Source organism: Lissotriton helveticus, chromosome 6 (genome assembly GCF_964261635.1).
Source record: "Lissotriton helveticus chromosome 6, aLisHel1.1, whole genome shotgun sequence".
Classification (NCBI taxonomy): domain Eukaryota; kingdom Metazoa; phylum Chordata; class Amphibia; order Caudata; family Salamandridae; genus Lissotriton; species Lissotriton helveticus.
In genome coordinates, this window is record NC_136067.1 from 584,987,178 (window position 1) to 585,002,327 (window position 15,150).

At 42.1% G+C, this 15,150-nt stretch overlaps 1 protein-coding gene across 2 annotated transcripts in view; it reads left to right on the top strand.

The window, feature by feature from the left end:
• The window catches only part of SMAP1 (small ArfGAP 1), an 870,387-nt gene that overhangs the window by 462,604 nt on the left and 392,633 nt on the right, over window positions 1-15,150 (top strand). For both annotated transcript variants that reach the window (XM_078648020.1, XM_078648021.1), the window contains one exon: window positions 4,267-4,347. In XM_078648020.1, coding sequence (XP_078504146.1) covers window positions 4,267-4,347 — 81 coding nt within the window. The remainder of the gene's footprint in view (window positions 1-4,266; window positions 4,348-15,150) is intronic.

Here is a 15,150-nt window from a genome sequence, read left to right on the forward strand (position 1 = left end):
CACATGGAATTTGCACACCTGAACATTCCACAAGATTGCCAGGAGGTGCTGGCGAAAGCCAGAGCTCCATCCACGATCAAAACCTGCAAACTTAAGTGGAAACGTTTCTGTGCATGGTGCCAATCTAATGATCTACATCCCATTCATGCAAAACCGGAGCAAATCCTTCTTTTCTTTTTGCATTTGGCCAGATTGGGTTTGGCACATTCTACTCTTAAAGTCTTCCTAGCTGCCATTTCTAGATTTCGTCAAGATGGATCAAACTCTTTGTTCTCTGTAAGGATCATACAACAATTTTTCAAGGGATTATTTCGTATGTTTTTGCCTGTTCGGAAACCTCCTCCGGCATGGCATCTGAATGTCGTACTAACTCAGCTTATGCGTCACCCTTTTGAGCCGATCCATAAGGTGGACCTGAAATTTCTGACATGGAAAGTGTCGTTGTTACTAGCCTTAACATCTGCTAGAAGGGTAAGCGATATTCAAGCATTTACATCTAAAGCACCTTTCATCCAATTCACCACAGACTCAGTGGTACTGCGTACTAATCCAACGTACATGCCTAAAGTGCCTCTGGACTTTCATCTGAATGAGCCGGTTGTCCTCAAGACATTCTTTCCAGCCCCACAGTCTACGGCTGAAAGAGCACTACATTCATTAGACATTAGGAGATGTCTTAAGTTTTATCTCTCCAGAACTTCTGGCATCTGCAAGACAGACCAACTGTTCGTCGCTTATGGGCGGCAACGCCGGGGCTGTGCAGTTTCAAAACAGACCATTGCGAGATGGGTCTCCTCTACGATTGGACTTTGTCATCAGCAGGCCGGTAGACCCTTACAGGCCTTGCCAAGAGCACATTCTACAAGGGCGGTTAGCTCTTCCACTGCCCTTTTTGCTGGTGTGCCTCTTCGACAGATCTGCAGAGCTGCTACATGGTCTGGCAGACACACCTTTACTAGACACTACTGTCTAGATTCAACAGACGACGCAGATGCTTCGGTTGGAAGAGCAGTGCTGCGTAATCTTTTCAAATAAGGTGAGCCTCTGTTTCCTCCTCCTCCTATCTGCTCTTTAGACGTTCTTTCAGATTCGATGCTTATTGTATAACTGGTATTCTGTTATATATATATATATATATATATATGTATCTATATCTGCATTTGATACTCTGACGTCTACGAGCCTTATGTTAGGAGTACTGCTTACTATTCTGATTCAGGCATGTGAATCTATGAAAGACACCCCTAATACTGGAGAAGAACAATAGTTACTTACCTGTAAACAGGTGGTTCTCCAGTATTGGTGTCTTTCATAGATTCACATGCAACCCGCCCGCCTCCCCCCAGAGACTCACTCAGGCATTTTAGGGTTTCACTCCCGTGCGAGAAAATCTGAGAGCCTGAGCCTCTGGGGAGGGCATTCTGGTGGGTGCTGTCGCCTGATTGGCCGCAGTTTGGACTAATACATAACGACTAGGATAGTCACTAATGTGGAAGTTTTGTCTACTGTAGCTGGTGCCACTTTACTTCCTGGTTTGGTATCTCTGATATTTGCTATAAGTTTTATGGCATTTATTGCTTCTATATATACCGTGGGACTCCCACTCCGACGACGGGGAATGATTCAGGCATGTGAATCTATGAAAGACACCAATACTGGAGAACCACCTGTTTACAGGTAAGTAACTATTGTTCATATACTATGCAAGTGTACTACTAGTCTGTGAAAAGGTGTCTAGTATACGCAATATGCTATGCAAATGTACTACTAGTCTGTGAAAAGGCTTGTTTTCTACTTGTCCGCACTCAACCATATGCCTTTAATTTCTTCCCTCCTTCTAATTTTGTGCGCCAATGGTTCATCAACCATCTCAGAGAATAGGGAGTAAAGAAGAGAACCTGGCCTGATTCCCCTTTCTCTGCAAAATTGTTCTGAACATCGCCCCAAAACTTATCCTATCTAGTGATCCCTAATGTTTCACTAATATACATTTCTTCATTTTCGGCCATAGGCCGGTAAGTCTAAGGTTGCTCTCACGAAGTCTCAACTCACGGTCAAATGCTTTGTCATCATCTAGACTTAAAAGTACTGCTAGGCTCATTTTCTTAGCTAAGTCTGTACCAGATCAGCTTTCTGGCAGATCTTATCTGACCCCTCTCTACCTTTAATACTTGGTATCAGTGTATCAAATATGGTATTCACATGTTGAGCTTATTGTCTGGTTATCTTAGTGAAGATTCTTACATCTGTAGCTAAAAGTGCTGTAGCCCCATAAAATGCAAAATCTGTCAGTCTTTGATTTTGGGGTAAGGAAGATTTCCGCTTCCCTTGTAGTTGGAGAGACACCCTCACCCTGCACACATTGGTTAAGTAGGTGTGTTGGGGCCTCCATATCTGTGGAAGACACGTTTTACTGCAGTGCTCTGTCTCTGGTGTCTTACGTTTCATCTTTTTTATTGCCTTGCGGACCTCAAGTTTTGTATCGGCTCATCTAACTCCTCAGCCCAATGTGGAGGGATGCAAGTCAGATGACTAAACTTCTTTTTTATTCTTATCAATCTGTTCATCCCCTCTTGTGTCTAGCCACTGGTAGAGATGCGTAAAGGTATCTTGTGTATCTCATTTCCCTAGTTGCCATCACTCTTTTTTGTCTTACCAATGTATGCTTTCACTCTTTGTTTGCATAGCCTCTTTGCTAAAAGAGTGCCCACCTTATTACTTGTCCTGATATGTTTGGACAAAATCTAATACCATTAATTCTGCCTTATCGGTCCTTATCAGGTTGAGTTAACCCTTAATGTGTGTGATTTTACATCTGTTCGTTATTATATGTTGTTTCTTGGCCTTCGTTTCCAAACCTTGTAACATTCTTCACCTATTTAGTTTCTTGTAATTTAGCATCTACCCTAGCTGCTGCTGGGAAGATTGACTTTCCTTGAGGTACCTCTTTAACAGTGTCCCTGTTGATATTGATGTACGTCTGTCATTGTCTTGACGTTTGTATCTTTGTACGTGGGATCTCTGAAAAGTGTAGCTTCCATCTTGTTTATATTGCCTTGAAAGATTTATTTTAAGGTGGCAAACTCCTCACCAACAAAAGCAGTTTCTCTCTCGAAGTATTCAAAATGAAAGAAGGCGCTTGGGACTGATTCATGAAGACATTTACAATCCCAAGTTAGGTGTGGAAATGGTTTGATTTATGTACCTCTCGCAGTGCACAAACGTAAATGTGCACTTATACACCCATTTACGCAGAAGTAAAATTGCACCATTATTTTGAAGTAATATGTGGGAGTGAATGTGCTCCCAGCATGAAGATTGGGCATTTCAGAGCATCAATGACATGGAAGTTTGCTGAGATCCCGAAGGTATTCTCAAATTTTCCACGGCACATTCTACACTGTTGTCAACTATGTAGGTGTAGCTGCTGTGCTTGTGAACACGTCTGGAAGGCTGCCACTGTCTCACCTTCTCAAAAGTACTCCTACAAATTTTCATAATTCTGAAAATTCTGAATTCAACATCAAAAATTAGGCATAAACTTACCAGTGTAGATCTAAGAATTATGTATTTAATGAGTATTATTTTTTTTAATGTGTAGCAAATGCCGATGGTGCAGCTTCTAGGTGCAACACATACATTTCTATAAAAAATCAGTTTTGCATGGTAGCTAGGTAAATATTACAAATAATAAACAACACAAGTATACTTGTAGCAGTCTGTTGAAAGGAGGGAAGCGATTGAATAGAGAGAAGGATAAACTGTGCAAGTTAAACATAAATAATAGCAAACAATGCAAGTATCACATATATTTTTGAATTAAGCCCACAATTTATGGCACATCGCCTTGTTCTGTTTTTTATTACATAGGCAATAAAATGCTTATTTCCCTATTGTGCTAGTCCCAAAATAGTGTAAGATTATTTTTCTGTTTGCTGAACTAACATATGATTTGTTATATTGCACTACGGTCTCAGATTATTGCTTGTATATTGTTCCGATTAATTGCATTTTGACCCGACATGAACTGAAGTTTTACTGTGCATTCCCAGGGCCCTTCTATTCACCAACGATGTAGGCCATCAAATTATTTTTTGAATATTGCAGAATGGAGTTGTTTTATTTATATTTCCCTCTAATATAGCGTTTTATAGCGATGCCACAGTACTGCCTCCATTACAGTATATTAAAAATGTTTGAAATTTTCTTTTTGTATGAGCATTTTGAATAAGGTTTTCTTACATCTGCAACATTTCATTTTTGTAGAAAGAAAAGAAGAAAGAAGACAAAAAAAAGGAAAAAGAAAAAGAAATTGATAAGCCATTTAAACCACTGCCAGTTGAAAAGGTACACATCTTATATTTTCCTAATGTTCTCTGCTTGGAATTATTTTTAGGCTTTAGGTCCATGTTGTGATTTTTAATGGACATTTTAAGGAGCAACCCATGCGGTTGAAAGAGTTGCCACTCTTCAATTATATCTCAATGGTTCACTCGTTGCATTTCCATTGAGTTTTATTGGTTAGAAGCACATTGTGTTCTTATTGTGAAACCGTTGCAAGTTCCGTTATTGTAGTAAAAATATTGTATGCACTAGAATGAAAGACAAAACAATGCTGTGGAGGAGATTGTTTTCCCACAGTTAGAAGTAGTGAAGTCGAGTTTAAGAATTGATTTCATGCGAGGTGAGCTGGGCATGCAGTAGATAGAATGACATCTTACTCTGTTCCCCCAACAATAAGAGGTAAGTAGTATGATAAGGAGCATTACTCCTCGTTTTAGTAAAGTATTGTAAGGAATTTGGTTTTTGGATTGAAATTTGAATCTAAAATAGAGCAAGCTTGAAAATATTGTTTCTCTTGCTTCTGAGAACACAGAAGATGAACTGAACACCCATAAACACCCACCCAGGTTTGATTTTTATATTATTACTCTTCTTAGTTGCTGCTACTGCGGCTCGGAGCCACCGCACTATGAAGCCCGCTTTCTGTGGATATCGGATAACATCCACAAATAAATGTATTCTTAATCCATATATGGCACTGCCAATTATTAGAAAGAACTGTTCCAAGTTGTAGAAGAACTTGCATCACCTTTAGCACCTGTGAATTCTATTCCCCTGTCCCATGTGCTGATGGTCCTCCATTGCTCTATTTTTGTGGACATAGTTTGCACCCGTTAACCCCTTCACTGCGGGGTGTTTTCCCCCCGCTGTGCGGGGGGGAGGGGGTACGCGCGGTGCGCCACCGCGCTTGTGACGAGCTCAGCTCGTCATGAGGCACAGTGGAGCTGCACTCATGACGAGCTGAGCTCATCACAGCCATACCCATTTTGGAACGTTCAGCACAGCGAGGAAATTATCCCCGCTTGTGAACGTTCCAATGGCCGTGACGAGCTCAGCTCGTCATGAGTGCAGCTCAACCGTGCCTCATGACGAGCTGAACTCGTCATGAGCACTCAACGGGATAAAAATAATCAATTTATGTAATTTGTTCTGTAATCCCCAAAGAAACCTCTCTTGCTGCTTGTCATTTTAACTTTGTCCCATCCACTGACCTGTGCCCAAGTTCTCTATTATCTTCACAGCAATACATGTGGATCATAGAAGGGCTTGCTGGGGCTATTGTACCACCAGTTATCTTTATTTTAATTAAGCTCCTGAAGGCAGCCTTCCGTTTCAGCATGTTTCTCCATATTTTAAAAAGAACAGTTGTCATTAATTTGCTGAAGTGGGCCTTTTTCTATCCTGTAGACCTTGCCAGCTTTTGACCTGTATCTAGCCTCCTGCAGTGACTACGATCTTAGCAAAAATAGTCACACTGGCATGACGTGAACTCATTTAACTTTCTGAACCTCATGCTAACTGTTTTAGGACTTACGTAGCACCAAAGTCAGATTTATTAACTACGTTAACTGGAAGGGATGGCAGTGGACTAGATCTGTCTACAGTGTTCCAGCAGAGTCAAAAGGTTCATCCTCTAGTTAATGTGTTCCAATAAGGGGTAGAATTGAGTACGGTTCTGTCTGTCTGATCACGTAGAATCAACAACACCCTTCTGCTCCAGCACAGCTTACTTAACTTATAAGATGTGTCAGGTCTCTCTGCTGTAGAGTATTGTTTTTAATCTTTGTCAATCATCTTACACTTCCTATCTTGTTTTAACGGCTTCACGTTTGTTTTGTATGCACCATACTTATTTCTTTAACTGGATTGACTGGGGACTTGATCTGGCCAGTATCTGCTTCAGAGATTGTATGGCAGCAGTCATCAGCCGAATGTGTGCACATTGATTGAAACCTAATACGTACAGGACAGTGTTTTGACCCTTGAAGGTTGATGAAATGAGTACCACTGGTAGGAATAAAAATCCAATATCTACCATTATCACTGGAGACCTCCTTGTATGTGATCATGCGCTCTACAATTATGCCTGTTTGGTTATGTAGTATATGTATTGGGGCGAAACAATAATATGAACGTTTCAATTAGGTAGCCAAAACAATATGTCTAAATCTAAAATCTAAATACGCATTTGTAAAGCACAACTACTCACCCTTTCATGTCTCAAGGCGCTGGGGGCCGTCGTGGAAATTAAGTGAGCTATAGCCCAGAGTCGCATGGTACTGAGCTGAGCTGATGCCGGAGCCATGGATCGAACCGTGAACCCTGTGCTCCGAAGTCAGCTGCCCTGGCCGCTGCACCACACCTCTCTGTGGTCCAATTGGTCCAATCTAGCACGTCTTTATTCTTAATGGTAGAGTTCCTCGTTTTAATGTTAGAAGTAAGTTAGAAACAAAACATCAGTGTTGATTCTTTTCATGATCATTAGCTATGTTAATTTGTGAGCATTCGCGCTTTGTCTTCCTCTGCTAATCAGATGTGCCTGAAATGCTGCAATGTGGTCACCATTGGATAGTGCTGTCTATACTTGAGCCAATTAATGCGTCTCGTTGAAAGCTTCCGCTCCCGCTGTTATCCAGTGGGTGCATGTTTATTGAAGCATGATAGCCTCCCATAGTTTTCTCCTGTGGTGAAACTCAAATCCTTCAGATCTGGTCTTAACCATACAAAGCACATGTTTGATTCTCGCTCTGCGGCCTCTAAATTCTTGGAAAATGTGATAAAACCAAAGCTTAGTTTTGGATCTGTTCAGTTGTAAAGGAAAGTAAGACAACTTCTAGAAACGTTGGTGTTTTAATATCCCCTTATAGTTTGTCTGATATTAAACATTTCCCAAAAAGTGTGCCCCACGAAGTGGGCTAGGAAATTGTTATAAACTTGTTAAAAAGCATACAGAACTTTACGCTTCCCCCATGCATTCCTCCATAATCTATAGGGTGTAGGCGGTTGAATGCGTAATAGCACAACTGTACTCAATGTCTTTCATACATGGTAGAAGTGAATTATTTCCAGGGTTCCAGTTGGCCCCAAGCTAGCAGTTTAGCACATTCCCGGACTTGCCAAACTTGCTTAATCATGCCAGTCCTCAACAGCAAATTAACAAATGCCAATTATAATAAGGTGAGACGGTTTCACTGAGTTTTACAGAGTGGATTGACATCTGAAGGAGCAGCTCTTCTAGTAATAGAAGAACCTGGCTCTGTAAGGCCCACGTTTGACAATGAATTGCACTTTCGTGTATGATCTGTAAAATGATTACTTAAAAAAGCAAGCCGGCCTATCGCTTGTAATATTGTGTGATTCTTCATAAATGAGGACATTATTACAAAATGATGTTGGTTTACTAGTAGTTGTAAAGTCTCAGAATCCGTAATAGTTTTAGGTCTGGCATGTCATGGCGTTTTGTTACAAATCTTTGAATCCTGTATAGAGTAGGCTTTGGCTCAACACAGAGGAGTAAAATTCTCTCACCTCATTCTTCAGGCAGTTTGATGAATCATTCCGCTTTCTAGAAAGTGCTTCCATTGGAATGCAGGAGGGACTAATTTATACCTGAGAAGTACACTCAGTCATCATGCTGTTTGTCATACTCAATTCATTATGTCACATATGCAATGACTACAGAAAGCAATGCTTTTTTGCTACTTTTTCATGGTGTTAGTTAAGCAATTAGGACAGGCTTTAATGTTATACGCAACATTTGTGTTTGTAGCACACCTAATCAGAATATGGAAATGTCTGTGTTTACATAAATCGGCACATTAACACCAGACTGCTTGGCTTTAATACAGGTTGTTTAAAATTGAATTCCTTTGTCATTTTAAGTTTATCTCTTTTTTTGTAGTTTTGATGTTTTGGGACCTATATAATTCAAACCTAGCTGAAAAAACTCTTGGTCACTATTCGTAGTAGGGGGTAAGGACTGATTCAAGTTCTTGTGCAGAAACATGGTCGTATATGGGAGTGGGAGAATCTCTTTATAGTTGTATCTAAGGGGAAGGAGGTGTTCATGGGTTCTGTATTGTTGGCGAATTATATGACTCTTGAAAAGTGAAGTCATCTATTATTTTGTGAAGTGGAGGAATGAGGCGCTGATTATCATTGTTTGACAAATCAAAGGAAACCGCAGGTCTAACTCAGCTATAATAAGCTGGAGAGCACATATAGTACAAATTAATACATCCCTCTTAGTTTTGAGGGGAGTCCTTTAAAGAGGACGGAATCACATCACCCACCGAAGTGGCATGCTTCATCCTCTGGGATCTGCTCTTGGTTGCAAAACGTAGTGCCACCAAGGGCTACAACCCTCTCCCTAGGAGGGAGGAGCTCACAGATGTTTTCAGTGATCAAAACTAGGGCTCCTAGAATCCACTAGAGGCAAAGCAATATAGATGTTGTTTTGGGTGATGGTTGCAGTGCGTGCGGTGATATAGTGAAAAAAAAGTGATTTAAAATTGGCTACCAGGAAGAAAAAGCACTTTAATATGATCTATCCAGGTCTCAAATATAAAACCAGTGTGTGTGCAGCTTAGTGCAAATAGCTGCATCAGTCCGAAAAAACAGGTCTACATGTTTCAGCTGCATTGATCATGATTTGATCTCGGCTTTCCTCAGGACCTAGATATTTTATCGCTGCTGCAAACATTTGTTTAAAAAAAAATATATATATATATATACACAAGTGTCCAATGATGCAATATATGTGGTTGGATTCAATACTACCTACATGATCCTGTGTTTTCAAAATTTTAATAGATGTCACAGGGAAAACAGACGACACCTGTGAAGAAAAACAAACACACACTGACATCAAACTATGACACACTATGACCTGAGTAGCTGAGCGCTTTATAAAACCTGCATAACATAACATAACATAACAGTGGGATCAAAACAATTACATTCAAAACTTGTACTGTGTTAATGTGCCCTACTGTGACATCGTATTGACATCACTAGATATTAATATATATATCACATACCTATTAGTGTATGCCTTAGACAAATAATGAAAAAGTATATATATGCTTACCCGTCAATGTACATGTGCACTCCTCACCTCACCTGGCAACAGCTCAGGACGTAAAGCACCGCTCTATTTAAAAGGAAAATCAGAAACCATAATTACAGATCCATCCGGCATTCTGTAAGTATGGCGGTCTAGTTTTTTCTTAATCAACAACTTATATGATCATGGTAGAATAAAAAATGGCCTTGGAATGAGCTAAGCCATACATGACATTATTTGGTTCAATGACAATATCTTAGAAGATGTTTTCATGTCTTCCTTAGAAACTACAACACTTCTAAGAATCACAAGTTTTGTCGAGAACCTGAACATACAGCCTTCTCCTCATACAAATAGATGCACAAGTGTTTGGTGCGCTGCTCTGAGATCAAGATCGTAAAATAGAGCAATTATTTAGCCAAGCACGTACACTTGACTATATCGAACTTTTCTCACATTTGAAAGCCAAAGGTGTATTTCAAAATTATAGAGCCGGCACAGCTTTTAATTTTTTTTAAAGTTATTAACAGTGGGTCCTGCTAACGTATAATTTATACACATGTCATGGTGTTCTCACTTGCCACATAACTATTTCAAGGGTCCCACTACATAAGCGTATTGCAAAAGAGATGGTAGACGTGCACTCACCTATCCGTCGACACCCCGGGCTGGAAATTAACTGGAACCGGAGGTGACCAGAGGAAGGTACTCATCAGCCACCGGTGTGTGCCAGTGAATTAGCGCATCAAGATGACGTATCTTGTGACTCGTCATTTAGAAATTCACAAAGAGCCGGAGGCTCATGGGAAATATAGTTTTGTGTATGTACTTTTCACAAATGTCGTTTTGTCGAGAGATTGATTTACAAAGGAGCCCAGGGATCGTAAAAAACATTGTATATGTAGTAGAGGAGATACCTCATACATAACTGTATGCTCCCATCTTGGTGGCAAGAACATTTCTTAATAAAGAAAAATGTGTATACTGTAAATCAGAACACATAACTGATAGATCGATTGAATATCAGAACATTCCACAAACCGAACAGCAGAGCCATCCACAATGCCATGTTATTAAGGATATTGGCAGACGGCACAAATGATTGGAACCAGAAAATGCCAACTTTCTGAAAGTGGCATTTTCAGAATTGTGACTTAAAATTCGACTTTACAATTCAAGAGGATTTTAAATTACAATGAATTTGAGTCTAAACAGTACCTCTATGTTCGAGGCATATGGGCTGCAGATGGTACATTTATGAATAGATTGCACTTTGTTTTTCTCTTGGAGAAGTCTTTGTCGTCATAGATGACTCCTCCTCTTGGTGTTAGTGCGCATGGGCATCGGCTCCATCCTTAGATTGTTTTTTTCCGCCATCGGGTTCGGATGAGGATCGAAGCGCTCCGGACCGACTTCAACAAAGAAGGTTATAACCGGCGCGTAATCCTTTCCAAATCGACGGTATCGTTATCGAACGCGACTTTACTCCATACCGACGCGGTTCGAAGGACGACGACTACGAGAAACTCGACGTAGTCCAGCCCGGGGTCCATGGAAAGGACTCCATTCAAAAAATGTCCAACGTGTGGTGCTAAGTTCCCACACAAGGACCTACACGAGGTGTGCAACCTCTGCTTGTCCCCTGAACACGAATCCAGGGACTGTGAGGCCTGTGCAGCGTTCTCTTCAAAGTCGACGATTAGAAACCGTCGAGCCCGAAGACACGAGGTATCGAGAATGCAGTCACAAGCAATCCCGGAGCTGTTCGAGGACCAGCACCCAGAAGAGGAGGAAGAAGAGGCCGACGAGGCGGGGTCAGAAGCGGACGAGTCCGACGTCGAGGAAATCGACGTCCAACAAACCGTGAGTGACGACGTCCCTTTACCAAAGAACAGACCCCGCACGGTGTCGACCCCGCCCTCGAGCCCGGTCAGACAACCGAAAAAAGTTTCCAACGCCCCGCCTTCGAGCCCGGCAACGAAACAGAAACAGAAACACTCGGTCTCCCATCATAGTGGTTCCGGTTCCGATAAACGGACCACATCGACACCGAAGCACCAAGTCAAGGAAAGCTCGAAGTCGAAGCAGTCCATGTCGACACCGAAGCACGCTTCGGCGCCGAAAACACCCTCGACACCGGGGACATCTTCGATACCGAAGAAATCGGATCCGAACAAAATCTCGGCACCGAAAATACAAATGGACATTCAAAAGAAAAAACACCTTTCGGAACCGAAAACTACGGTACCGACACAGGAACACGGGACTGATCCTAAACAAAAGACTTTGTTTATTGACCCAAAGACTGGCAAGGTAGTCACAGAACTACCTAAAAAGAGGAAGAATGAACATTCGGACGACAAGACTCATCCGAAGAAGAGAACAATGGGGACGAATACAACTCCTCCCTCTTCTCCCAAACCTCACACACCATCTTCTCCTCTTCCTCACAATAGGCCAAATATTCCTCCCACACGACCATCTACACCTACAACAGATGTAGAGAGTGACACAGGGGAAGGGGAACATCCTGGGGATGACGAGGACACAATCCCAGAGGAGGCAGACCCATGGGAAGAGTATAATGTAGGGTCAGATAATGATACCGACCCTGACTCATATCCCTCAAAACCCTCACCTCCTGATGACAATACTGGGTTTGCACAACTCATTACTAGAGCAGCAACATATCATAAGGTAGACCTACATACAGAACCTCAAATACAGGACTTCTTATTAGAAACACTACCTACTGCACAAAGAACATCAGGAACACTACCAATGCTTAAGGGCCTTCTCAGTCATACATCAGAGATCTTCAAGGACCCAGTGAGGGCTAGGGTATTGAACCCAAGAATCGATAAAAAATATAGGGCAGCTCCAAAAGACCCAATATACATTAAAGGGCAAATTCCTCTAGACTCACTAGTGGTCACAAACGCTCGCAAGAGAGCAAACTCTTTATCTACAGGAGAAGCTCCACCTCCTGACAAAGAGTCTAAACTAATAGATGCCTCTGGCAAGAGAGTAGCATCTCAAGCGGCAAACAGTTGGCGCATAGCTAATACGCAAGCGCTACTTGCAAGGTATGACAGAGCGCATTATGATGAATTAGAAAAACTCATCACACATCTCCCTAAAGAACATCAAAAGAGGGCAGATCAACTCATACAAGAAGGGAAGTTAATTACTAACACTTCAATAAAGTGCGCCCTAGACGCGGCAGAAACTGCGGCAAGGTCTACAAACACAAGCATCATGTTAAGGAGACATGCATGGCTCAGAGTATCAGGGTTCAAACAAGAGGTACAAACATCGTTACTGAACCAACCTTTTGATGGGAAAACACTTTTCGGCACAGGGACAGATGAGGCCCTAGAAAAGATGAAGAAGGATACCGAAACGGCTAAATCAATGGGAGCGTTGCAACAGCCGACACAAAGAGGTTCCTTTCGTAGATCCACCTATAGAGGAGGATCCAAAAATACAGGTACAAACCAGCAGCAAACCTCTTTTACACCTACATCACCCAGAGGTAATTCGAGAGGTAGCTACAGGGGTAACAACAACAAGGGTAGAGGTCGCGGAAACAACAACAACCGCAACTCTCCAACCCCAAAACAGTGACTTCATAAAGCTTCCCCCAGACCATATAACACCGGTCGGGGGACGCCTATCACAGTTCCTACCTGTCTGGGAAAACATCACATCAGACAGGTGGGTAAGACAAATTATCCAACATGGTTATTGCCTAGAACTCACAGCTACCCCACCAAACATCCCCCCCAAACAGCGTCCAATGAAGCAAGATCACCTGACACTGTTAAAACAAGAAGTACTATCACTGCTAGAAAAGCATGCCATAGAGAAGGTTCCACAGCACCAACAAGGAACAGGAGTATACTCCCTATACTTCCTAATTCCCAAAAAGGACGGGTCTCTAAGGCCAATACTGGACCTAAGACCTCTCAACGCATACATAAATTCGGAACATTTCCACATGGTCACGCTCCAACAAGTACTTCCTTTACTGAAGAAAGGGGACTTTCTTTCTACACTGGATCTAAAAGACGCTTACTTTCATATCCCTATTCACAAAGCCCACAGGAAATACCTCAGGTTTGTGGTAGAAGGACAACATTATCAGTTCAAGGTCCTTCCATTTGGTGTCACAACGGCACCAAGAGTGTTCACAAAATGCCTGGCAGTGGTAGCAGCTCACCTAAGAAGACAACAAATTCATGTCTTCCCATACTTGGACGACTGGCTAATAAAGGCCAGGTCACAAGAGGAATGTCTTCAAAACACACAAAAGACAATTCAGCTACTACACCAGCTAGGGTTCACGGTGAACTACACAAAGTCACACCTACAACCAAACAAGGTTCAACAGTACCTGGGGGCTACTATAGACACAGAAAAAGCCAAAGTGTACCCCAACGCAGTCAGGATCCAAACAATGCTTACAATCATTCAAAGATTTCAGCCGCAACACTCACTAACAGCAAGAGTGTTCATGCAGCTATTAGGCATGATGTCATCCTGCATACTGCTAATACCATATGCCAAACTACAAATGCGTCCGCTACAAGAATGCTTAGCGACACAGTGGAATCAGGCTCAAGGGCAGATTACAGATCTGGTGTTGGTAGACGACCGCACACACCGCTCTCTGAAGTGGTGGAACATAACAAACATTGCCAAGGGGCGGTCGTTCCTAGAACCAATTCCACAGGTGACAATAACAGCAGACGCATCGCTCACCGGATGGGGAGCACATATGGACAAATACACAGTACAAGGAAGGTGGAGTGTGCAGGAAAGAACACTGCACATCAACCATCTAGAACTACTAGCAGTGTTTCTAGCTTTGAAAGCCTTCCAGATACATGTTACCAACAAAGCAGTCCTGATCAGAACAGACAACATGACAGCAATGTATTATATTCAAAAACAGGGGGGGACGCACTCTCTCCAACTATCCAGACTAGCACAGGAAATTTGGAGATGGGCCATTCCTCAAAACATCTATCTGTTAGCCGAACACCTACCAGGAGTCCAAAACCAGATAGCAGACATCTTAAGCAGACAGTCGGAACAAATACACGAATGGGAACTGCACCAACAAATACTGCAGCCATTCTTCCAAAGATGGGGACAACCAGAGATAGACCTCTTTGCCACTCATCAGAACGCAAAATGCCAAAACTTCGCGTCCAGGTACCCACATCACCTGTCGCAGGGCAATGCGTTATGGATAAATTGGTCAAACAAATTTGCATACGCTTTTCCCCCTCTCCCACTAATTCCATTAGTGGTCAGGAAGCTGCAACAACACTCAATGACCATGATACTAGTGGCACCCACGTGGGCAAGACAGCCGTGGTACACCACGCTACTGCAACTCTCACAAGTGCCACACCAAAAATTACGAATTCTACCCATGCACCTTACACAGAACCATGGAGAAATAATGCACCCAGATCCAACTCAATTGAACTTAGCGATCTGGCTCCTGAAATCCTAGAATTTGGGTACTTAGATCTACCTCCAAATTGCATGGAGATAATTAAACAAGCGAGACGTCCCACCACTAGAGCATGCTATGCAGCTAAGTGGAAGAGGTTTGCTATACACTGTACTAATAACAATATCAACCCTCTGGACGTATCAACAAAGGAGATTATTTGCTACTTATTACACTTACAGCAATGTAATCTAGCGTACACATCTATCAGAGT